Raw genomic sequence first — 27,903 nt, 5'->3', positions numbered from 1 at the left:
AGTCTCCATGTCTGCGAGCGAGTACTCTGGGGCCAGCCACCAATTCAGTGAGAACTCTGGGGTCAGCCCCATGTCTGTGAGTATTCTGAGGTTAGGGCCTATGTCTGTAAGAGCTTGTGAGGAATTTTAGTAACTCTGGGGTCAGTCCCATGTCTGTGAGAACTCTGAGGTCAGCCCCATGACTGTGAGTATTCTGGGGTTAGTGCCTATGTTTGTAAGAACTTGTGAGGAATTTTAGTAACTCTGGGGTCAGCTCCATCTCTGTGAGAACTCATCATACGCAAGCACTTTGAAGATGAATGATAAACGAATTTTTTAATTATACATCATGGTTTAATTTATGTAATAAACATGATAAACATCACATAACAAATCTATGTAAACATGATTCCGCATTTCAACATAACATTAAAATGGTCATGTGGTTGTATTGTTCTATATAAATTGTATGGTATATACATACACAATGGTAACAAAGTGTTAAAATTGATACATTTAGCAGATAATGTATAAACGAGATATTATTTATAAATGTAAGGGATAACTCCCTTCTGTTAAGTTCAAATTACTAACTGTTTTACAAATAATGTTACGACCTGATAATGGATAGGATGATGTCAATGTTTTGTCATGAAAACAATGAAGGCGTATTAATACAAATGTATTACTTGATATAATTGATTTATATAATTGTTATAAATAATATGTCGTCTAGGCACCACGTATTACTAGTAAAATCATCTTCCTTAAGCGGAGTGAAGTAATATTGATTATTAATATTTCAGTAAATTTTATTTCCCACCTATTTTACCAGTCAAAATCATCGATATGTTAAGGAATATAGAGTACTGTATATGACTGGATCAATGAAATGGCTCATTAAATATATTTCAACAGATAAAGCAAAACGGTTACACGTTTGTAAATTGAATTAAATTAAGTTTCGTTGAAATAACAATTAAACGCATATATCGATTATCTATGTAACATATATCTGATCCAATGAAAGACAATGACGATTTGCTTTATCAGGAAACCTGACTGCTGGTCGATGGATGGAATTTACGATGAAGAATTTATGAATATATTTCAGTTATGAAGTTTATGTTACAAAGGAAGACAGTAATTTTTTGGGCGGGGCGTTAATATGAATATATGGCTATGATATATTTAAAATCATTTCATGATCAATGAATATTAGTATTGTTATCATTTAAAACATAATGAAATGCGTTCTATGTTGATGAATATTTTCCCTGCAGTAAGATTATTTAACAATCAACAAAAAGGTTAAAAGACATAATCCTTTAGTCTGAAAATTCTCGTAAAATATCAGGTCTCGGGTGATATTAACCCGTCGTTGCATATTACAAAGTGACCTCCCTTGCGGTAAGGCATACATTGTGACGTCATCATTTTATGAGTGAAATTTATGTCTGAAAAGTATGACGCTGCGCTCGCAAACACATGGCGTCACATTCAATACCTACGCTGAAGGTCAGATAACTATGCAATATGCAAATACGGAATTCGTTTGAGGACATTCATTTTACGAGTACAATACCAGAATGAAAGTACGTCTGTGCTTGTCTTTGCATTGTTGCGTAAGTAATATCATCGGGTTACTTCTCAAAAATATAATTATGATTTTCAGGTTTTACATATAATTCTGGCGAAACTCGTGTTCATGGAAAAATGACAAAATCTTTTGCGAAACATGAACACTGTAAATAAACGACCGATTTTGTTCATATCACCGACAGATAAAACAAACCCTCATATATCTGGCTATATTTTACATCTACACTAAAAATACTAAACTAGCAAATGCTTCTTTTCAGAAGTAGTTTTCTTTCGTAAGCAAATTGTAAGTGACTAAGCATGTCACTTTTGTAAGTGTTACAGGTGCATATGAAATAACGATAGCTTTGCCATCTGTCTTTTTCTTAATTCTACGAGACCAGCTCTATATATGTAAAATAAATAAATAGTCTAATTATGCCCTTGTATATTCGATAACAGATTTAACTATTCGAATATCCTTAGCGGATAATGTCAGTTAGCGTTTTCTACTAAATTGAGGGTTTGTTTCAATTGTTCAGCATTATAACTACTGTTTATGTAGTAACTCAGTTATATTTAAACATATTAAATACTATCAAGGACTAGATAGGTACAGATTCTTTTTCTTCACCATTTAAAGTTCCCATTTTGTATTCAAGGACTGCCTAGTTCGTCCATAGCACTTATAATGTTCAATACATGTATAACGGTACAATTATTTCCGATGTTTGTTAAGGCACATATCGGCGTATAGCTGTCCGAAATATTTGGCACATTGGAGTATATCAATAATAACATACGTATCACTAAGAATATCACAGGCCCTCATTTCAAGGGGTCATTCACCACTGTCATAAATATGACGTCATCATGTCTTATATAACACCACTGCATCCGGATATGACGTCACATTAAACCACGAAAGACATTGTCACTTTTTTACAGTCTTTTTTGTCGATTCTGTTTTCTTAATGTCTATAGATTTTTTGGGACTGGTTACTTTCGCCTTATTCACCATTCTTTTCATGAAAGATGATTTTTCGCCACTCTCCGTTCCCTGCTCATCGACAGTCTCTAATTTTTTAGGAGTCACGGCAGGTGCATCGGGTTTCACTTTATTACCGCCTAGTCTCCCCATGAAAGATTTGGATTTGTTCTCCGTCGATTGTGCTGCAGCCTCCTTTGAACTCAGAGGATATTCCTTGTGTGTAAGTCTACTCGCTGCAGCCCTTGCAGCAGGCAATCGCATGCTGTTATGTCGCTTCAAAGGAGAAGGATCAAGTGTTGAATTTGAAGGAGGTGCTGGGGCCCTACCTTTAGGCTTGGCCTCGGCAGTTTTCGTAGTTTTGCTTGTAGTCGGTGTACTCGTTGATGTTGTGCGAGGAGGTGGTGTCGGTGGTGCGGGTGATGTAGCTCCATCATCACGTAATTTTGAGGCTGATGATGCTGTAGGAGACATAAAAGATCGTCGTGGTGTTTTGTCCTTTGGTTTATCTGAACCAGCCCCGATAGCCGATAGTCGCTTTTTCTCTGCCGAAACTCCTACACTTGGTTTAGAGGTTGTTGATGTGACTCGTAGTGACTGAGTCCTTGTCAACCCCCTAGAACCTGATGAGGGAGTGTGAGAGGGTGTTGTTGGACGATCAAGGGGCGTAACTGGCCGAGAGGCAGAATGAGGAGTTGTTGATCGTGATGAAGATGAAGGTGGGTGGGGTGTAGTTGAACGAGACAATGGCGTACTGGCACGGGTGCTAGTGTTTGAAGATTTCCTGGTCGGGGTCGACTTTGAAGTGGTTGATGATTGGATGTCAGATATACCACTCACTGACGAAACAATGCTGGTATTTGATTCGGTCGTTTTAGATTTGTTCAGATTAGTTCTTGAACTTTTATGTGACGCCTTTTGGTTAGGCTTTGTCGAAAGATTTGCTGGAGTACTTCTCCTTTTGTTTTCAGTTGTCAATGATGTACGCGAAGTCTTTGTTCCGCTCGAAGCAGTGCCTTTCATATAACTTGGAACACGCTTCTGCTTCATGGAAATGTCGGAATTTTCAGGCATCGCAATTGGTGCTCCTTTAGGTCCTGTTGATATTGGGCTTGCTGGTGAGCCTTCGCGAAGTGTTGCAACAAGATCCAAGTTGGAACTCCAAACATCTTCCTTAGACGTTCCATGGCCACTATCTGGTGAAGTAGCAGAATATTCTAAAGAAGAATCCAAGGACGAATCCTTCAGGTTTGTGGCAACTACAGCTTCAGTCCATGATTCTGTTCGTTGTTTTCGTGCTGCTAACTCAGATTGCTTTTGAGCGCGTGCCACTGTGATTTCCTGTTTTTGTGGGACCAGAATATCCGGTTCACTTATCTTATCGCTGACAAGCGACTTTAGCGAAGGTTCTGGTTTGCGACTAAGCGTAGAGATCAGTTCTGATTCTAATGTACTACTCATTGACGTTCTTTGTGAGACGGTACCCGACATTGTCTCAAATCCTTCATCACGAGCGCTGTCACTGCTGCTGGCGTAACTACACCTTGAGCCAATATCATTTCGAAAAGAGTCACCACTTCCTTCAGATTTATGGTTTATTGTCAGGCCATTGTGAGTTCTTGTGATATGCGACTCATGATTGGATCGAGGTGAAGCAGGAGTTTCGTCCGTTACATTATCATAATAGCTTTGTCTCCTGCTCGTGTTTCGTCTCTCCTTCCATTTCGAAAGGAGAGTGTGTGGAAGCTGATCACCCTCTTCTAAATCAGGAGTGTTGGCTACTGTATTGTCTATTTCTGATTTTTCTATCATACTGGCCGGTCTTCGACGAGGTGGAGCAATTGGCTCTGAAGAGTTAAAGTCACTATTCACTGACGAACGCTTTGAAGACGCTAACTGATCTGTACTAGAACTTTCAGCGTCACTGTATGGTGTGTCACAACGTAAAGTTTCCGTGGAGGTACTAGTAGACTTGATGGATAGTCTGCTAGAACTTTTCGGACTGTCACTTTTGTAGCTTGAAGCCCGTTTTGGTGATGATGTACCGTCCGGTGGCACTTCACTGTCACTATCACTAGTTTGAATGTAAAGACAGTTTCTCCGAGGATCAGTAGTACTCAGACGGCCAACACTTCCTCGAAGTGACGATCTTCGCTCAGATTCATTAAAGTCAGACTGTTTTCCGTCAGCAAGAGAAAATTCACCGTTTTCACTTGCAGCTTTCCTAGCAACAGATTCATCGTAGGACTTCGACCTGCTCATGCCACTCTTTGCCTCCTTTAGAGCCTGGTCAACCTCATCGCGTTGCACGTCACTCTTCCATCTGCCATTGCTATTTTTAGATTGACCTTTATCTTTATCACCAAAACGTTTAAGTTTGAATCGCATGTGAGCGGCAATTTTCGCTGCTTTCTTAACTGTAGAGTCTTTGTCCTTTTTGTCTTTTTCTGGCGATTTGCTATCACTTTCACTTCCAGAACGGGATCGGCCTTTTGGTGTTCCCGGTGATTTCGGTACAGGGTTCATAGCTGCTGTCACCGTTGTTGTTACACTTTCATCTGTGTCCGATTTAGGTTTGTCATCTGTTTTAAACGTTTGCATAGCCGTATGTACATCCTCCATTGACAAATGAGATCGCAGTTTCCGTTTGGATCTACGTTGTTTTAATGCTTCCGATTCACCTGCAGGATTAGATTTGGACTCCGGAACAATTTGTTCGCTTTCAATGGGCTCTTTCCTCTTTTCGTTATCCTCAATTTGCTTAAGAACTTGGTCAATATCTGTTTTTCCAAGATCACTATGCCAACGACGGCCAATCTTTTTCTTTAATGAAACGGAGACATGAGGCTCTTCTGCATCGTTGGTTTCTTCTTTAGGCTGTACGTTTTCTAAAAGCGATTTAATCTGAGATGGATCAATGTCTTTTCCACTAAATCTTCGTTGCATTCTATCGCGACTTTGCTCCAGCGAATTTACAACTGTTGTCTCTGGTGTATCTTTTGTTTCACTAACTTTAGGTATTTCTAACCTTCCCTTTTCGTCAATGGTCTGAAGACCGCGAGGTGTTGTGTCAATACCACTTCTCCAGCGAGGAGAAGCTTTCGCATCAGTTTTGTCGGCTTCATTTGCCAGTGATGTAACCTTGTCTCCAACAGGTGTGATCGGACGAACAGACGTTGGATCGGGTGATTTAGTATCACGACGAGCAGCTAGCTTTCGTCTCAACCGATCTCCTACAGAATTGTCACTGTTTTCCTCCTTAGATTCGTGATTAGAAATTGCTCGTTCAACTGTTGACTTTTCCACCATACTTTGGACCCGTCGAACGGGTCTTTTCGGTGTATCATCTTCAATTTCACCCGATAACGGTCTGGCATTACCAAGTGATGTTGGCGTTCGCGATCTTCTAGGAACGCTATCCTCTTGTTTTAAAGTGTCTATCGACGGTGATTGTGCACGCTCACGATCACCAAATACATCGAGAGATTTGTTCTGTTGACGTTCGTTTCTTTTTCTGCGTAAACTACCGAATCGCTCAAATTTGGATTCAGACGGTTTCGTTTGGGCAGTCATTAGGATCTCAATAAGATTGTCATCCGATCCTTTCAATATTTTGTTAGAATTGATATCACTCGCGTCATCCAAACTACTGCATGTACTCTCCGAATCCGCACTATCGTCAGGCAAGGGAGCGGAGTTTTTCTTTCGTAAACTCTTCCGACCATAACCACCCCTTTGGAATCCTTTGTCTTTTTCCTTCTTGGAGGTTGAGTCGTCATTCAGATTGTTTTTATCACCACCCAAACTGACTTTCTGTACTTTCTTCACAGAGAAATTATTATCTCCAATTCTTCGACCAGTGAATCCCCGTCGAACGTCCGCCAATAATAATTCCACAATGGAACCTTTTGGTTCTTTTAGTTCACCTCGATCCATGACCATCTCTTCTGGTGACTTCACATCTTCAACTGTAAAAGAACACACAATCGTTAATATGATGTAAACAGCTTGATAATTTATTTGTTCCTATCAATAGTAATTCATTAAAAGTCCATGAGAAGCCTTTATCTCGGAGAAATTTAGAATTCCAACTCAGTTAGGCGTGTCAAGTCGATGAAACACTCAAATAATACCTCAGTTCAGTTCGCGTGTATTAGAATATAATTTTATAATTTTGGTTTCAAAACATTCTCTTTTACTCGCCAAATTGCATCATTAAACGAAAGCATTGATTGACAATGACAATGTCTTTTACTCTTTTTGATATATCTTTGATATTTACCTGGAGAGTTCTTGTTCTCATTATCCTTCATTTGTTGTTGTCTTCTGGCCTCTGCTTTCTTCTCTTGTTTCTGACGTTGACTGTTTTCCTGTTCAATGAAATTTAGACATATAAGTGAATTGTATTAAAAAGTAGATTATTATAAGTTTGACAGATACTGCAGAAGCAAAAGTTCTCACGTTGATACTCAATCCTATTAAATAAAATTCGACTAAAATAATTTGGACTTAAATTAAGTGCAGAATGCCTTTAAAATGTTAGCAGCTAATTAAAATAAAGAAAGATATTGCAAAACCAAAGTGAATTTTAACTTACCGTTACTGATTTCTTAAATCTTTCACAGAACGTGTGAAGTATTTTGAAGCATTCATCCAGTTTGAAGGTGTTTCTATCTTCACAGAAGAAATCCGCTAACTCAAGACGTAGATTTTCCATGTCTTCCATATCTGCCTGCAATTCCACTATGTCTTTTTCTGCTTCCTATAATTAGAAGTAACTAAATTTTAATACTGTAATTACCTGCATAAATTACCTGTTACTCAGTAGTAAACTGTAATATATTTCAATTTAGAATGTAATGCAATAGGAAAGAAGTGATACAAAAAGGAATTATTAATCATAATTTTATAAAATTAATTCCTGTAGAACTGTAACACATTTGATATCTGTCCTTTAACTATAGGAAAAATACTTACTGTTAAAAATCCAGTCATTTGCGCCTTAAAGTCAGGACCCACTGTTTCCAGTTCTTTTGATAGGGTTTTGACCCTACCGGCAAGGTTGGCAATGTCAGAGCCTAAGGTTTCCAGAGGGGCCCTGCAAAAATAAAAATCAAAAATGAATTTTACTTTAGATATCATTAATATATTTCTTTATTTAAGTGTGAGATGATGTAACTTCATATCGAACTTTTACTGCTAAAATCATAAAAAAGACAAATAAATATGCGGATCCTAATACCACCAATGGCGAACCGAAACATGAATTAACCATAACGACTCTGTGTATGTAATTGTTTGAAAGAAGACAGATCCTTACTGTGTTGCGTCTTTGAGATACTTCAGCTTCTCTGGGAAGGTCAGGAGTTCAGGGTTTTTATCCTCTGCTTGCTGTAAACATCAAATACGATTCCTTAGATTTTGATTGCATACGAAATGTTCATTAGAGGTTATAAATACTTATCACTAAGTGTGTAATTTTGAAAATCGTGCGTAAAAAACCCCCAGCTATTTATGGGTTGATCTTTTGCTTTTACTAGGGATACTAGGCATGAACAAAATCATAGTTTTATTTCTGTTTTTATTTACATGCGACACAGGTAAAAGTCATACGAGGTAGTATCACATATGTCAATCTCTGTCGCTCAAGGTCAGTCTCTCGTCTGGTCAAAAGGGAACGTGTTTCTGGACCACAACAATTACCACGACAATGAAAATATCAGTCACGCCCCTACTGACCTTGTTACAGTTTAAAAACTGCTGAATAATATAGGATCAATCGGTTACACGGTTTTTATCTGTTCGAGTATTATTGTGGTTTAGCCGTCTTAAGTGGAATATCCTCCATTCATTCAGATTTAAATTGACAATCCTTGAATTGTTTACGTTTTAACATGTTCAAGATTATATGATGCAGCGTAAAATTAATCAACATTTGATAACATCAGTGCGAGTTATTGTAATTATATCTAAAAATATCACAGTAGGTACTCACCATTATGACAAAATGCAGGAGATTCATTCGTGGTTTGTTTGCTCTGGTTTCCGTCAGTTTAACAAGAGACGAAAGTTTGAATCCAGCAGCATCACCTGCATAGTTTCCCTATAACAAAATTTGTCATTAACAAAAAGCTTGACACAAATTGTTCATCCTTGATCATTATCAGTTTTAAGGGTTCAAATAATCGCCGATTCAAGCATTTTTTCATGGAGGAAGCACAATTATCAAGATGAATGCTATTTTCATTTTTGTGTATTTATACAATGAATCAAACACAAACTTCACAGATTTGAAGCTTTAGATTATACTAATCAAAACTATTAAGTGAAGGCAAAAAACCATTTAATGTGATATAATTAGACTAATGATAACACATGTTGAATGACAAAATCTTCAAATGGTTGAGCTAGATGTGAATTGGCTATTAAGAGCTGTCACTGCACAAAAGAAAACTAAACCTATCCTATAGAGAATACACTAAGATAACCTACCCCATTTAAGTAATTTCCTGCTATTAGTACCAGGTAAAACAGTTCTTGCAGATCATCATGTGCCTTTATTTCTGAAAAGGAAGTAAAGAAACGACTATTAGTATTCATTGTAGATGGGAATTTTTCTCTGCCTAAATTATATTTATAGTTGAAAAATGTATATCAAACACATGTTGTTATTATGCTTTGTTAAGCCCATCGATTCAAAAGATTTAGGTAAGGTATACAAACAAAATAAAATTCTGTAAGAGCAGCACGTTGGTCTTTCTATCACTAAGATGAGAGGAAGTTTGTTTGAGGAGGTCACGAAATTATATTAAATTTACTCAAATATTTTACTTAGAGGCAAGAATTAATACTAGAAAGTGTTGAAACAGTTATACAGAAGATCAAACAGATTTACATTATTGTGACCCTAATTTATATTTGGATTAAAGACGAGTATAACCAATGGTAGAAGCAACGCTTTAAAATCATTAATTATATACCAATATAGTGAGTATTCTAATGTTTCAATACAGGACGTTTGTACTCCAACTGGGTCATTAGGTTTCCTTTCACGTGATTTATAAGGGTAGATCGAATAACAAGGTGTTTGAACCGTCGATAGGATTGGTTCAAAAGCCACAAATAACTATATCTGTGTGTATGTAACAATACACCCACATAGGGCCTAATACCTTACGACTGTCAACATGTTTACAAGATCATTTACCAGCGTCTTTATACACAGAATATATCTAATACACAAGTAAATGAAAATATTTTTGAAAAAAAAAACCAGCAACCTTAAGGCAATTTTAATTTGGTTTTAGAGAAATATGTTCAAAATGCATAAGAAATATATATAACTCAGCGTTTCGATAGCATCGAGAATAAGTGCTCTATTTATGTAAATATATATATATAAATTGTTTTTCTTTCATGTATTGTTACTTCGACCCAGTAGCCTATCGCGTTCAGCTTTGACAATGTTAAGATTACTCTAACATTAAAACGGAATTGATAGGGTTTAGCTCAAAATCAAACAAAGTAGAAAAACACCCTTGAAGTGCTGGGAAAATATTTAATTAGTAAATGTTCCTATTTTAAGATTTCTGCTTCACGTTTCAATAGGGTCATCGTGTGTAACGGTTATTTTAAAAAGGAAAATATTTAGGTCATTATGCTATGAAAGAAGGTTTTATATATAGTGGACATAGGTATTACACACATGAATGTATTCATTGGGTGCTCTAGCCCTTGCATAATGAATGCCAACCTAGAACGCTGTATATTTCAACTTGCCATTATGGCCGATTTGAAGAAAAGTGTCACTACTTCTTAAGTATTCTGTATTTGCATATGACAGAGTTATCTGCCCTTGCGAATAAGCATTGATTGCGATCGTAACTTCACACATTTCAGAGAAACCGACGTGAGTTTCGCTTACATATAATGTATATATATAATGTAATGAAATAATGGATATCCGCAAGGGAGCAAATTTTGTAATAGCATATGCAAAGACGGAATAACAATTGGTGATCAAGGAAAGAAAGCACAACAGCGTCAAAGTGACTTACCATTGGCTGTTTCTATGACGGCTTCCACGTGTGGTTTGATGTAATCCATGTTTGCTTTAAACTCCTCCTTAACTAACATGCCCTCTATTCTCAATTTGTACCTAAAGCGAAAATTATATTGATCAATGATTGGAATACTAATTAGATTTGTTTATTTTCAATAAAATGTGTCATATTCTTAGGCAAAATAAATTGTGAAAAGCACTTATTGGATTGTTTTGCCATTGATTTTATTTCCAGATTTAAAAGTATTCTATTTCGTAGATCTTAAACAACAGCCGAAATAAAATTGGCAAATTATTTAGATTTCATTTCCATGGTTTATTTCTGTGAGAGAGGAGAATAAATCACTTACTGAGGTAGTCCTAGTAGACATAGGAAGAACTGTTCAGCACTACCGAGTCTGTCTTTGTCGCCATCAAAACTCTGAAGTCTTTCAATCTATGAAATAGATACGCAATTATGTCACTAAACGTCTACAAATGTCATCATGCTTCGATGAACTCTTTTGTATTGAAATTTTATGCAGCACCCAAAGTCAAGCATATTCTCTAAACGGAAGCGTTCTACAAGGAACAGTCATAAAAAGGCATTATTTTTATTACTTTTGTAAATTGTTATCCGCAATGTGTTTATCAAAATTGTAGCAATACCAGAAAAACAACGTACCTCATCTTGATCAGGCAAGATTCTGAGTAAGCCCTTCAGGCGCTCTGATTCAAACCTCTCACTGGCCCCGTCTCGGAGAAGCTGGACAATCTGTTCGTTTGGCATGCGGAACTGCCTCAGGAAGATGTTTACATTCAGACTCCGTTTGCCGTCTAAAAGATTGACCTGATGGATGAAAAGGACAAAATAAATTCAATATCACCAGGGAGACATACAATATAATCACCCACCTCATAAACGAATGTGAGTTACTTTGTGAGTGATTTTGTTGAGTTCATGTAGCTAAAACAGACCATCGTGTGGTCAAAGCCTTATAATGAGATTCGTCTTAGGTCAAAGAGTAAAATAATTGTCTATGGAAATAGTTCATATATTTAATGATAACAATGTTACATAAACTTAACATCAAACATCAGTATAAGCGATACACAAGAAGGTAATGTATAACAATATCACAAACAAATCTATCTAATGTTATGAGTAGAACGTGGAATGATTCTCAGGTCTCGCTGCTGAACCATCACTTGACAATATAATTAAAAGTCGTTTACCTCACACTATTTAGTATTTAGGTCAACACCTCTTATCTGATATGTACATTTCTAATTCGATTTCCACGACTTGTCCACAATCGCCCTGTTCAGAGCGACCTCACGTATTTCTCCAAGCAATTGACCTAGCATTTTAATGTTCTTTATCTGAATAGTGTCATTTGTTTGGCGGTCACTATCTGATGTAGTTTCGCCCCAAAACCGCCTTTGATTATACCTTATTCCATAGTTAAATTGAAATTAAGCTAGATTCCATCAGAATCTCACTTAAAATACACCTGTATTCTTGTAGTGTAATGAACTTAACATGACAATGCGTTCGACCTTGGTCCAGTAGGTACGAATGTGACATACAGGCATGTATACATTGACCGGATGTAGTAAGCCATATGTCCAGATATCGATCTTAACTTTGACCAGTCATCTATGAATCATCACCTCACTGGGCAATTCAATTCACCGATACTACTGATTTAACCTTGTTCAATCCACATATCAAATCATATACCTATCCGCTGTTTTTTTATGGAACAAAAGTATACAGATATGTTGATTTTTCAAATACGTGACATATTCGCTTAGGTTTATTTTTGCGGTCACTAATCCCTAAAATTCGTAAAATTCATAAAATATATTCTGTTCTGTTGTTCAAAAGTAGCCTTTTTTAAAACAATTTGGTGGTGTTAAGATATTGCAGATTTCAGTTAAAATATGAGTATATCTATATTGTGTAATTAGTTTACTGCGGTCAACTACTTGACTTGTCAAAAAAAAAAAACCGATATGACAATATGACGCAAGTATACAAACGTCCTATATCAATGTTCTAGAAACCCCAATGTCATACAAGATAGTTTTATCCTAAATATTTTCCGTGATATAAACGAAACAGAAATTGTCTAATCATTGTTTGATCTGTGTGAAAAGCTCTTATGGGAGATGTGAGAAGGTGTGGTATAGAAAGGTTGCTCTCGAAATACTTCTGTTTCTACGTGAAAAAGAAACACAAGCCTGAATATCATTGCTTAATCTTCTGTACCGTTATCATCCTAAACATGTCACTCACACAGTTATATCACTACCCGGCATGAACTATGTACGGCAGCGCAAAATCACTAAGGTTGTCATTTTCGAAATGCGGACTAGGAAATGTTCTCAAATCGCTATGGTTGTCATTTTTAAATGCGGACTGAGAAATATTCTCAACTCACTATGGTGGTCATTTTTTAAATGTGGGTTAAAAGTTCTATTCAAATCATTAAGGTTGTCACTTTTGAAATGCAAGCTACAAGTTCTTCTTTCACTAATTCTTGGAATTTCTTATATCGACAAGATAAGATATGGCTATACATGTATCTATTACGAATAAGATACACTGATATCAAATCACTAAATCTAATATATCGATCAGTTTTTGGTTTGTGTTTTTTGCGGCTTATTCGCGTCCTATATAAATGTATATACACACATTCACGATATCTCAAATACCATATTCGTGTTTTGTTTAACTGTGATCTCATGAACATATCTTACTGATTGAGTTTGAAGAACAGAAGACGTTTAAATGCTATTGAATAGTATCTGTATATGTAACGCTAGATGGCTTTACACAGAGACCTCCTGCAGGGCCAGTCCTGATCTTTCTAGTCTTAACACTTTGTACAGTCTTACATAGGCTTAAACCAAATCCGTTAAATTTCCTATTGTCAATATTACAGAATGAACACAAGACATCGCCGGTAAATGTTCGATAGTTATTAAGATAAATTGAACATTTAACCGATAAGAGCGTTTGTATGTTTAAGACCTAAAATTCCAATCAGAGAGATAATTTATTTTTTACCGTTCATTCTGACAACGTTTACGTCCGCAATCTATGAGAAGGGTCTGTATTATGATATCGTGTCTTCCCATAACAGGTTTACAATATGGCCATTTTATCATTTTATCTTTCGGAATTGGCATGTAGAATGTCCTATGATTAAATCTGAAATAAAGACAAGATTATAGTGTCGCTTCTACGTCATACACATATAATATGTGCAAATGTACCGAACAAAGGGGCATAAGACGGAGGTATTCTATCTGAGGTTTTATTGGACTCGGAATTGAAACCAAACCATTGCGGGTTTTTTTCAGATAATTATTTTCTTTATCTTATCATCGCAATATTTCTCCAGATCGACTTCATGATAAAAACAACCCAGGTTTGCATATTACTATTGGAAAATTATCAGCTAATAAAAGAAAGCAATTATAACCCGACGGTTTTCTTGAAAATATATCGCTACTGAGTGATTTATTCATTAGTTGTGATTTTATTTTCATGGTGCATTTGATAACTTATTCAGGTTTTATTTTAAAAGTTTAAATTCTCACATATCCAGTACTATCACTTTTTATCCAACTTAGGTTTAAACGGAATCAGAGAAAAGGTAAAAGTTAAAATATATTTCCCTAGAAACATTTAACTTTCATATCATTATATCAATTTTATGGAATAGCAAAGAATTTCTTTCTCAGACGTAAAATATCTAGCGAAGTAGGCGTTCATAAAATCTTTCAAAGATAAAGTTTTCACTTGAGTGCGTATTTTGAATATTGAATCCATTTATTAGAATAACTTGTTTTGTAAGTTATAATTTATGGAAAATGCTTATCATTTATTAAATTAGGATGGGTAACTCGAGGAAAAAATATTTCGATTCCGGAATCTAAATCCTTTTTAATATTAGGATGAACATACGGACGTAGACATACTCTACAAACGTTTTGCTGAGATAGGCGAAACATACAATACCATTATATATGTAGATTGTAGATGAAAAGATGAAGAATGGGTTAAAATACCTGCGGAATAGACACAGTTTATTCAAACGGCGTACTGAAGAGGAAAAACTATTTCAGATATGTTAGTTTAAACCGGAATAGTCCATCCTATATTCATGGTTGACAAGTAAGCCTTTGTTGAAGCGACAGATACAGTTACACAAAACATGCTCGTATTTAAGCCCAGGGGCTAGGTATTACGTATACGGTATATATGAGGTTACCCACACTCCTTAACCTCAATCATATATAATATATTGTCATAATGGCTCTCGGCTATATAACATCCCGAGCGGAATGAAGATAATGACTAAAAAGTGGGAGTATTGCTTGAAGGGATGTTCATTAACAGACAAGATCTTTGAAATTATTCAAAAACAATGAAGCCAAAATAAAAAAAGACTTCATCTTGGAGATGTAAGGCTTTCACGATATTTTCAAAGTGTCGATAAATATTGAAATGATAATGAAAATATGACTTAGAAAATCGGACTAAGAAAGGACTAGATAAGCAGAATTTTACAATATTGCTAACATAAATATATTTAAAATTAACTTTCACACAAAAAGCTATTTTTATTTAGAAAAAAACATTGAAAATGTGTTTTATATTGTAAAAATGCTTCAGGTTCCTATATAGGTAAGCACTGATAGTGCGATAGAAATACCTTTCCTTAAAAGTACTGAATACATTAACAAGTTTTAATTTTGGTGCCCCACTGTCTACGTGTCATTAAAGTATATTGCAGTTTTTGTGTAATACTTTCTGATTAAAATCTGTGGGCGATAATGGCTGTTTTACACTGCATATATTCTACAGTACCTCTGGTTCGGTGAAGACGATATATAATGGTATCTTGTCGTGAAACTCATTAACATGGCGTCCCCTCAGTTATGATGCTGACGTAATCTGATTTGTTTTAAATCGCATTAACTCGTCGTGGTGGTATATAGAACGTATACTGCTATATCATACAACACTTTTCATACACAACAGTAATCTGATAACATACACTTGTATGCACAAATATGAAAATCCGTGAAATGAGTTTTCGTCCTATGTATTCAGACCTTATACTTTTTATGAATTAAAACTTTTTTCTTTTTTAAATGATAAAATATACATTGGACAGATTGTGTGACAAGACTTACAATATGTAGTATAAATCATTTCATTTGACTCTTGCAATCTACATCATCTGAGGAGACATTTGGGAGGAGAAGAGAAATTTGCCGCCATCGTTTATGATTTCTTTTTTAATTAACTGTCATACAACAAGGACACATTTAAAGAATGGTGACCTGCTCATTTTGCTAGCAAGGACATATATCAGAACAGAGCGACATTTTGTTTGCAATTTAAACGTATACCCTGACATTTTCTGTCGGTATGAAAAGGTGAATGCTTCATGTTTACAGTCGGAAAAATGACCATAAAATTCATTGTTCATTCATATATTAGCATGTGTTAAAGTTAGTCCTACTTTACATCATCATGTGTCTGCTCGAGCGAGAAGATAGAACACGAGATATGATTTTAAGGTTATGTGTTTTCGCCTTTGTTCTCTCAGTAAGTGTTTGTCTGTGTATTGACTCATCGTTGGACAGGTTAGATCTGAAATCTCGAGGTTAGAGGAAGTGCTGAATCACCCACCGTCGGCCACACACTACCACTCATTACAGTCTTCAGAACTTTTACACACACAGAAGAGCCAAACAGAAAATTTAAAATAGAATATTTATCTGTAAATCTAACACCAATTTCTCCCTTTTACTAAACTTGTCGAAATAGATTTCTGTTTTGATACTCCTTCTGATCGTCACGTATGCGCTTTTGAAGTCTTTCCCTATAGTACAAAAGTTTGTCAGAATGAAAAAAAAGACTGGACAATGAAAATACTTACATCCCTATTCCGTATTTGCATATTACAGAGCTTTCTGCCATTGCGGGTAGGTATTGATTGTAACGTCAAGTGTTTGCGAGCATAACATCAGTCTTTTCAGACAAGACGGTGTGTATTTCGCTAACAAAAATACAAACATATGAAGTACAATTATAAAATATAAGGATAAGGCTTCTCACCTCTGTGGACTCTTTCTTCTTCCGCTCCAATGTGCCTGGTGTACCGTTTTGATTTGTCGTGACGGCAGTAGTTTGTGGTGATGGAACACTGAAGAGTTCTTCAATTGCCTCAAAGTCCATATTACTAACGTATCCATTAAATCGGCGTCCTGCAGTCGACCAAATGTTAGGTTTACCAGAAAGCACTTTGTTTGTCGGGATTTTCTGCCACTGCAGTGAACGCATCTTTGTTTTGGGTTTGGGCACGTTTTGCTGAGGTAGTTTAATTATAACACCATTTCGGGCATTTGGTCCTTTTAGGTTGAATGATGGTGGCGGAGGGGGAGCCCCTGGCATTCCTGGCGGTGGGGGTGGTGGTGGTGCGCCTCCTATACCCGGGGGTGGAGGGGGAGGAGGTGGCGGTGGAGCCCCTCCCAGTATAGGAGGAGGTGGAGGGGGTGCAGCCGGGGGAGGTACAGGTGCAGTTTTTGGGGATTCATTACTGTCCGATAAACCAGGAAGCGCGATAGAACTGGAACTATTTCCACGTCGCGGTGATGTCACACGCTCATGAGCCTTGCAATTTGGACATTGTAGTCCGTCCGTGGAGCGTTCACGCTGTCTCAACAGTTTTTGTGCATCCGCCTCGGATTCCACAAGGGTAGCTCTGCATACTAGTTTTTCTACGGTCTGCCAAATTATGTCACAATTGGCATCGTTTGGGTCAATTTTAAGCATGTGTTGTAGGCACGTGAGGAAATGGATCTCCTGAGGAGTATCGTCCACCTGGAATGTAGATTGAAATGTTCTAACACATGATGTTTGATTTCTTACTATAATACATTGATATCAGATAAAAACACCTTACATTATCTTATTATAAATATCATGTAGAATAACAAACTATACTCAGTCCACCAAATATTTACAACTACACTTTTTCAGTTAAATTTATTTACTGGAAAACCCACACCGTAAACACATCAAGGACAAAATAACATTTTACGCATGGCGACATTAATTTTCATGCATATGTCTCCATGCTATGAGATCAAGACATGATATTAAATGTAAACACAAGAAATAAATAACGACCGATTAATCATATTCACGAAAAAATAGACAGAAAATGTCACGACAATTGAAATGTGTATTTCATTAAGCTTGAATAACAGACAGCGATCAAACGATCTCAGCAAGTAAATTGAATTGACATCTACATACGTTTGACGGATGTGTCACTGAAAACGGTCAACATGGTTACAGTCACCCTACCTGTATACATTGTGTTGTCATGATAACAGTTTAATGTCCAAAGTGACAGCTGAAGTGTTGCCGTTCTGTCAACGTTACGGCCGCTTAAATGACCATCAACAACCACACTGACTTTTACCAGTCCGGAAGTGTGGATTAATTTCAGGCTGCACTGGCCAACCCTCAAAGGCTTATTTACTTCGACTAATTTCGTCCAAAGAGAGCTAGGTAATCAAAACATAGGGCGCCCTGATAGCTCTTTGTTTCTTGTTTTCAAAGCAATCACTGCACTGTTGTTTGGTAAATAACATTATTGTAAACTCGAATTAGACACAAAAGGTAGATCCCAAGCTATAATACACCTGACGTACGACACCTGGCGAAGGTGTTTATTATAGTATTACAGAGGTAGCTTGGTGCTCTAGTTATTACCTGACTTAGCGCTATCGTCTATATATGACGGACAGGTATAACAAGACGCCTATGCGTTATTATATAGGCATTGGTTCGAAAACAAAAACATCAAACGTAAACCGATCATAGAAAAAGTTCACAGCATGATTTCTACTGTCAGACGGTGTTATGGGATATTAAAGATAGTGATGTCACAGTATATTCCCACATTGGAATGTTTTGTACATAACAAAATGCAACCAGTAGAAACGAAATTATGATTTGTCATAATGTCTTTATTGTTGTCTTACCACTAGCCGTTGTTAGTATCATTTTATTCTATGTGCATTTTTACGTAACATTTGAATTCAACGCAGGGGAACAAACCATGAAACCTGTCAAACCAAAGATATTTTAATTGTCCTTAAAGTTGAAGGAGAAGTGATACGTTATGGCTTAGAAATGCATTAAAACGTTTTTTTAAATAATATTTTTAGTTAAAAGGAACATTAAGTTAACCACAAACATCCTTCCACCGGAAGGAACTCCGACACATTTGTGTGTTTTTGTTACTTTTGTATATAATTGAAATCCGCGTTGGTGTATCATCGCCTACAGAAGATGATTAACTTGAGTTTGGTGTGAGATTTGTGATGTACAATGGGAACCCACTACTGTTTTCACAATCGATATGCATGATAATGCAGCGAAACGTTTCCAAATCACATCAAATACATACGAGGCAAAGATACAGGGAATTAACATTCACATCATGAACAACTATAGTCTATCAATTCAGCAGTGAAGCAATGATAAGATATATAATTGATCATATGACAACCCTGCCTTATGTTTACATTTAAAAAAAATGTTTTACGTACATTTCACTTTCGTTTCCTTGATCTAACTTTAAGGGATTCACAATATCTCTGTAGTTCTGCTTTATCCTTTTTAAAACCCGTTCGTGTTACCTTTTCCATACGGAAATAACAACGTGATCCGCTACCGCCAGTGCGGTGTTGCTATAATGATTTGCTCGGGTATCCGAGATAATTAAGGTAAGAATTTCGTCAGATACGATAAATATGTGATTGTGTATTTGTCAACCTAATCAAAGTCGAATGTTTTACTTGATAAATGTTCGTCGGCTATCCTTACTAAACAGTTGACTTAGTTACAATGCAACACATTGGTATGTACCTAGGAACTGTTATCATACTTAGTGTTTGAAGATACCGGTGTTTGTGAGTGCAAAGCAATGATCAAAATACAGATCTGAAACTTTCTAGGAACTGCGTTGCTATATTTGTATAAGAGTAATAATACAAGTATATAATACTAGTAATCGCAAAGAATAAATGAAATGTATATCTTTATCATTAGTAATTGTTTTATCTTGTTTGTCATTGATATTAACAGAGGGGTAAATGGTCAATCGTTCATGCGAACTACCTCCATATTACACCAGAAATTAACGCAACACATTGATTTATTAATTTATGATAAGATTGTAAAATGCGGAAATACACTCACCGTTTTAAAGATGGTATGGAAGACATCGAGGGAGCAGTTGAGGTCGACACCTTTGGCTCCAGGAAGTTGTTCATCATCATTTGCCTTGTGCTCTACGAAAACATCCAACTGTACGTTGACATTTGGGTCAAGGTCATCTTGTCGGCTACAAAATATTCAAAATGGCGGTTTTACAATGCAAGGTAAATTGTATTGTGGATTGTGGTGCAATAATTACAATTATATGGAACATATCTACAGACATCAATGGCACATGAAAACCCTATGTTAGTATTCGTACTATTGTCAAAATGTTTTCCAATAGCGAAAATACTTTTTGGTAATTCTGAATGATTATGACACGATATCTTCAATTGTTTACACGTTGGCATAATAATAGTGTTTAATCAAATTAGACTCTCAATGAAATACACCCTATTTTGCAATGAAAGGGTCATTAAAAGCCTGACGACAAATTTCCTGCTATCTAACAGTCATGTCTCTGTGTTGCCTTTAAAATAACACCGTACTTCAATCGTATCGCCTGTGTAATTATCGAATGAAGAAAACGGAATCTAGACCTAGTTTCCGTATCAAGGACGCATAAACTAATACCGGATTTTGAAAAGTCATAGGGGTTTTGTATTTACAAATGAAAAGTTGTGATCGAATGATCGTAGTGTTATTGAATTCAAGTATTTAAATAGAAGGTCGGAGGAAGTTTTAATGATAAAGGACAGACTATCCCGTGTAGTCTGTCCGCAGGGCGGTTACACAACAAACACTCCAGTCTGGACAGGACTGTCTAGTCGCTGTGGTCAGCAGGGATGACCTTCAAATCCCCAATGTAGGATATCATTAGATTATACGGTCTCCCTATTTTACAACGACATTCAATGTTTGATTTAACACTTTAACCCTCAAAATCACATCAAGATTATTTAAATGATATTAGAAATGAATTTGGAATTTTCGATTTGTAATTGAATCCTGTACCTAGACCTTATTAAATATAATAATAAATCAGTGATAAATATTTTTGATATTTTTTATCATTCAATTACTTAAAAAACTTTTATAATCTTTTATTAAAATCTCACAGTTGATCAGTATATTGGCAGAGGAGGTTTAGAAATACGGCTTTTTGGGTGATTTTCAAAATAGAGCGAAACTCAACAATAGTTATAATTGTGATGATATAATAATTCGTGATAATAGTAAATTGTAGATAATTGTGATAAAAGTAGGCATTAATTGATCGTTTAATGTCCTTATTGACAAGTTCGGTCAGAATTATTTCCGGAAAGTTGACATTTTTATATGTTAGAATAGCAACCACGCCATTGTTTATCACAGATGCCATGTCTTTCATAGCGACAGTACGTTGAGAAGGTAAATATTATGAAGAGTGTATCCTCATTTGCACAACTCGTGTCCATTTAAAAGTTTTCATCAAACAATTATTTAGAAATATCGTATTTCATTTCTTTGTGTGAAATGAAAGCATGGATTTGTAGATAAAGGTAAATTTGATTATTGCAATTACATCTATAGAAAACTTTTCTAGACCGTAGTTGGACAGGTCTGTCTGTATGTGTTTAGGGCACGCTGATGGACAAGGGCGAATTTGTAGACCGTTTAGATAGTATTTGTTTATCAAATATTTATATAAACGATATCATTGAGGGTCCGTGGAGCAGGTTAAATGTCTGTACAATGAAACTCTCCATGTTTGCGTTTTTCTCAATATTACTTTTACTTTTATCTAAACATGAAAGACGTTCACATAATAAACGGAGTCGATCTAATATCAACGTAACAGATTGGTGATGAATGTTCATGCTTGTGAGGTTTCTGTTTGAAACATATAATGTATTGACATGTAGAAGGAAAGTATATCTTAGAGCAATGCATTTCTCAAAATTGATTAGGGAAATCATACAATAAAATATCATGGCCGTTAATTCAACAGATGTGTGATATACTTGAAAAATAGCCATAATTTGTGGGAAATTAGTGTCGTTTATTATATAATTGGGACAGGAATAAACACGAATTTAGTTTATATATCATAAAACCCGCTTATTGTGTATAAACTATAGACAATAATACAATAACTCCATATTCAACACCAGTCTTGATTGCGCCGGAATACGCAAGATCTGCAGAACTATTGTCCTTTTATGATCTCTTGTAGGCATTTGTGAGCGATTTGTCTTGAGTAGGAATCTCAAGGTATTGAATTGATACGATATGTGAAGATACTAGCCTACAGGAGTATTGGAATATTGATAAGTTACCCCAAGTTTAGCTATGTTAAATAACAGAGTCGTTTTATATTGTAAATACACATATACACGTAATTTGTCTAAATAACATAGCTTTAATGGTTAGAAATCTAGAAATGTATATTTTACACTCTAAATTGTGTATTTCGAAAGACATTCCATTGTTTTTGTGGTATCGAAATTGATACGAGCTAACTACGCAGGTCTATATTCTAATTAATGTAGAAGTGTGGAATTACATCATTATCAATTCTGAAAATATTCAAATCCGACAAAATATAACACCATGTTAAAGTGCACCTGAATAGTGCAATGAAGATCAATTAAATATCGAGCACTAAATTCAAGTATCAGAGATTATTCTATGCAAACATGAAAGAACTTGAGACAAAAATGACTACTTGACGGTTAAAGCTGAAAAGCGTTATACCAAGGACTTACTTAGACGTCGGTAAGACGGGCCTCGGACATCGAGATATATGTTTTGTTTGTTCCACTAGAATCATGTTTAAGTTTAAGATATATCTCAATCATGTTCAAAGCACACATCCACAATGATTAATGTCGGTGCGACAAGTATGAGCCATAATTTTGAAAAGTCATATTTTAAGACGAAAAAGGACGGGGGATTATTGCGCGTCAAAGAAACCATTGTAGATCGCATTTCAAGCAATTCAACAAACAGTGGCTATTTCATTTGTGAAAAGTTCAAATTCTGACTCACCACGCTACTGCTGAATTCCAGACCAATCAGTTTTTCCGTTTGTGGTTACATTACTTACTTAGACCCCATTTCTTTATTTTAAAAGATCTATGTATGATTCACGCGCGTGTGTTCCAAGTTAAAGGTACATAGCGTTACTTCACACCTTCTCCATAAAATTTGTTTAAAATTTTAAAAACTGCACATTATCAAATGCATACTTAGTGCACACGGTACATTCACGCTTTAAGCGGCAGGCTTAAGAACGGTGTGATAGCCTACTTAAAATTCAAGAATGCGTAAATGAAACCAAAGAATGTTGCTGTCACGATGAACAACTTAACAAGATGATACGCCTTAAGGAATAAAATACGATTGCTAAATTCGAACAAAAAGGTAAAACAAAGTTTTCTTCATTGATGTTAGAGTTTATGTAAAATACTTCACCACAATTTCATTTTTCTTCCAATATCCACTATTTCTAATAATTAATTTCAAATAGCATTAAACACATCTATCTATTATGTATTCAATTAATTATTTCCCTATGGTTATATTCCAGGTTAATGCAACACTCCCTAACATTTAAAAACAACATTGGGTACATTGTTTTCATTAACATATACTATATGCCATATGGAAAGACTATGGAGGAATTTATAGATCAATTGGAGAGCTTGTCTACGCTTGCCTAAGCTTGCCTACAGGGTGAGTATTTTTTTAAAAGTAAATAAAAATGAAAATGCGCCGCGTTTCTCTAAGGCACTGTTCCTAACACAACATACCTAGCTGACACCACGTGACATGAGGTTAATACCCGCGCTCTGTTAAAGGGAGACTATTTTTGAAATTTGAAATAAATCCTAAGGACTGGCAGAAGTCCTTGTACCCATTGACGAGAGAACATGATTGTGATAAAGGAGACAAGGCGTCCTGGAGCGATCATGCTGTGGCCACGAGTTGTTTAGTGGTATTTTGTGACAAGGATAATCTAATTCATTGATAAGACATATTTTACTGAAGTACATCCGTCTTATTAGTATTTTCAAACCTGATCAATTGCAAATCGGAACCTGGAGTTTTATACAGCTAATGGAGTTGCGTCTCATCTTTGAAGACATAGATATTTAGTTATATTAATTTGTTACTTGAATATTTCAACTTTCTTACTACTTAACATAGCATATATTACATAAATACTTATAAAATGTTATAAAGTCAAGGAAGTCACTATTACTTTAAAGTTTTAATATTGTTAAAAACAACACTAGACGTATTTAAAACATCTAAAGGCAAGCATGCAACTTAAAACGCAATGAAAAGCCACGGGATGCCGTAAATCGTTCCTACTTCTGACACAACGACACCGGAAGTCGACTCGTGAAGGTGACAGGATGGCTAGGGCATAATCTATCACGTCACTACTGGACTGTTTATGGCATCCTCAGTCACCCCAAAGTGACCATTGAGGGTGGGGCAATTGTCGATCTAAAGTCCTCTTAAGACAAATATTTTGACCGGCCACTTTAGCACTACAAGGCCCCCTGCGTGGAAATTATGCTGTCCCTTTATTTGGTAGTGTTATCGGTTATAGCCAATAGACATAGCGAATAACCCTTACTTGGAGATTATGTCCACTTACAGATATGACGGGTCTGTGGACCTGGTGGGAACTCTCGATGACTGGGCGTAAGATTGTTTGCCTCTCAACAGTGTAAAACAATATACACTATCATTTTCACGGGTATATATCAAACAAAAGATGTAGTTTTATCGTCCCTTAACCCCTTTGTCGAATTCCAATGAAAAAAGTTATGACGCCTAAAAGATCATAAGAGAAATCAACCACAGTTATGTGTCAAATATGCCACTGTGGTTTTGAAGCTAATTTCGTATTCCAAATTCACGAACATTTCAAGAGATCAATCTTAACTTCGAGCGAGCGCTATCGATAATTTATTTCACCCTTTATCTTGACTATGGACCAACATTCCAGTAGTTTTCCGGATTTGTTTTGCTGTCGACCACTATTTGTTTCGAACTTTACAAACACGTTAGGGAATCTCCGGTCTTTATCAGAGAGATTTGTACTTAACCAAACAAAGATGGCTGAAGTTAAGAAGTTAATCTCTACAAAGTGTGCTTGTCTTTATACACCCTTCATATCAATTACATTTCTATGTTTAAGAGATTCAGATTATTTACTTATGAATGATCCAGCATCTTCGCGTTAAATGTTATTATAAGATTATTTTTGACGTCGATCTTGTCAAATGACATGTAGATATACTGCAGTTGTTTCTGACACACGCGAACAATTTAGCTCTTTTGGACAATTGTCTGAGATCAGAATAATATTTCTCAGGGACATTTTTTAATAGCCAGGTTCAAATAAGTATCTTCAAGTTTTAAAGGTAGAGGAATGAATACACGGTGAAAAGAAATCGACCCACGCTCAGAGACGGACAAATAAACAGCGCGAGTTTCAAACTTGTAACCGAGAAGCGGATGATAGTGGCAATACGTCAAAAGACCTTAACCATTTGATACCTTAACCATTTGATACCTTAGCTTCTACTAACACCAAGGGATCAACATGTACAGAAATTATAAGTATCAGTAGCAATATGTAAATTCATTTTTCAAGCATTTTTACCATAAAATAAAGCTACATTATTACTTATGTACCATTGGGATTAAGGTCTTAGGGCACTCCAAGGTGACTTTGAATATGTATCATACCGTCAGAAAAGTTAAAATGTTACCCACAGAAAAGAAATGGGAAAGTACACAATTTATATCATTTTTTCTTCATACCATATACACACATAAATCAATTGTTTTAAGTTATTGTCAAGAGGTCACGTGATACTAAAGTCAGAAACCGTGAAATATATGTGTAGAATTGTCACGAGCCTCTGTTCGAGGACACGGGATGTGATACTGTGACGCGAATTGAACATACTGAATAATTGTCACGGTATAACTTCAGTTTGATTGATTGTCCAAACATGGTGAAGCGTCGTTAATATGCCAACAGTGCAAGTAAGAATTAATTACAGTATGACATTGAAATCCATTGGATGTAGCATTCGCGGAAACTCGTTTTTCATGTATTGACTGAGATATATTTCATGGTCTCCACACGAAAGACGAAATCTCCGAATACCTCTGGTAACACTTTAACAATTAACAACACACGATACAGCGCCAGGTACCTTGAGATTTCCATCAAAATGTTATGTTTTTTGAAACGACGCAGGAACCAGAATAAATGTGACGCGAATAACACAACAGATGTCAACAAATTGATCTTAATTAAATTTCGCTTTTGACAAAAAACTCAAAAGAGGAACGAATTTGAGGTTTCGACGACAATTCATGATAAACTTAATTTGTCCATGCTTGCTTACATACATTTTCAGAGAATGGCGGATAATACAGAAAGTGCGTTCTAGCGGGAAATGTGAGAGGGATTATTGGTATTTAAAGGCCCAAAAACTCAGTCTTGTATTAAACTCTCTAAATAACTCATTAACTTACCGTAACTGATTGATGATTTCCTGCAATTTTAGACCTGAGAAAGAAAAAGAAAAGTCAAATCATAATATATCAGTAAAGTACAGCCTTTATACATTCGACAAAAAAGAGAATACTCCACATACAAAACACTGGATACTTTGAACCACATACATATATACGTTATACCTTCATTATCATTACGGTAACCATTGTTCGGTGTACATTTGGAAGGCAATCAAAAATGAATGGTATTTCTGTATCGTGTTAATTCTTTAATCTTGTAGATATATGACGCAGGCAGAGAAAGCAAACATTTATGAATGGAAAAGTTATGGAAGAAAACAAGTTATTGTTTTTTTTAATAAAAATCATCGAGTAATGCAAATTGTTATGGACAGCTACTCCTTGTGGGAGTGTAGAGTCAGAACAAACATGTAACAGAAAAGCATGTTGTAATGCAGGAATGTTCAAGTTTATATGTCAAGGTTCAGATTTAGCATGTAATAATATAAAGTTCGTTTGGTAAAAGACTACAGTTTGTTATATAGTGAATGGATCTTGAAGAAAATCAATAGGTGCTCTACCACAAAAAAAGGAAAAAGCTTTTTGCTGGGCTTATGTTACAATATTTTTGATATATATTGTTCTGGGCCAACAGAACATAACGACAGATAGCGATACGATTATATTGCTTTCAACATAAACTACTGCGTGTTATATTTAATATGTTGACTTGAGCATCTCATACATTTCTTATTGAAAGTAGTTGAGAGGTTAGAAGTCTGAGCATGTGATAGCCGTGGACTGGGATGTGACAAGACAGCTGAGGAGCTCATTTTTGTACGGGCTGACAACCCATAAATCTTCACACTTAGTTTCACTAACATCTTCCCCCACACTCCAAGGGTGATCTATTGCCATCTGAATACATTACAGACACTTTGAAATACAATATGCAACACATTAGGAAAGTACAAGTGTCAATTTTAAACCTGGCGATTTGTCTGAACTAAACTGCAATGGTTATAATTAAGCCAGTTCGAATTCTTGTAAACTATCTTTCTATAGATACGAAGATCAGAGAGAATGCGAGGACGGTTGTGACTAGATGGGTATCTATAGGGGACATGTATAACCGACTTGGAGTCTACTGATGTAGACAGAGACCTTGTTATTACTTCCACATGTCCTACTTGTATCTAAATCACATCTGTCTCCAGTTAATTTTTATTTATGAGATTCATTTGATTGTTGTGCAGTTTAAATAAAAATATAGGCTACATATTTTAAAAAAATATTTCATTGTTTTTCCATTATTTATTATTAATGGTTTCAAAAAGAAGCTATAATATCATATGTTTCCATGAAACAAATATGTCTCTTTTTGTATTGGTTATTTATCAAAATGTTCGTATTTTTGGATTGTAGTTTTATTAGGCAATGACAAGGTTTTCAATGCCCACGCGAGTGTAGACGTTTGTGTTACAGATAACACTATTCAGGGTTTCTAATACT

The 27,903-nt window shown here is 35.8% G+C and overlaps 1 protein-coding gene across 1 annotated transcript in view; it reads right to left on the bottom strand.

Moving 5' to 3' along the window:
* Positions 1-311: 311 nt before the first annotated feature.
* LOC138327587 (uncharacterized) overlaps positions 312-27,903 on the bottom strand; it is a 104,578-nt gene continuing 76,986 nt past the window's right edge. Inside the window, exons 5-17 of the mRNA XM_069273785.1 lie at positions 26,410-26,443; positions 19,897-20,041; positions 16,738-17,502; positions 11,275-11,439; positions 10,961-11,046; positions 10,606-10,706; positions 9,041-9,111; positions 8,544-8,651; positions 7,869-7,939; positions 7,526-7,646; positions 7,146-7,310; positions 6,831-6,918; positions 312-6,516 (exon numbers count right to left, since the gene is read on the bottom strand). Coding sequence (XP_069129886.1) covers positions 2,495-6,516; positions 6,831-6,918; positions 7,146-7,310; positions 7,526-7,646; positions 7,869-7,939; positions 8,544-8,651; positions 9,041-9,111; positions 10,606-10,706; positions 10,961-11,046; positions 11,275-11,439; positions 16,738-17,502; positions 19,897-20,041; positions 26,410-26,443 — 5,942 coding nt within the window. The 3' untranslated portion in view covers positions 312-2,494. The remainder of the gene's footprint in view (positions 6,517-6,830; positions 6,919-7,145; positions 7,311-7,525; positions 7,647-7,868; positions 7,940-8,543; positions 8,652-9,040; positions 9,112-10,605; positions 10,707-10,960; positions 11,047-11,274; positions 11,440-16,737; positions 17,503-19,896; positions 20,042-26,409; positions 26,444-27,903) is intronic.

The sequence above is a fragment of the Argopecten irradians genome, chromosome 7 (assembly GCF_041381155.1).
Source record: "Argopecten irradians isolate NY chromosome 7, Ai_NY, whole genome shotgun sequence".
Taxonomy (NCBI): Eukaryota; Metazoa; Mollusca; class Bivalvia; order Pectinida; family Pectinidae; genus Argopecten; species Argopecten irradians.
This window is presented reverse-complemented; position numbering and strand designations above follow the sequence as displayed.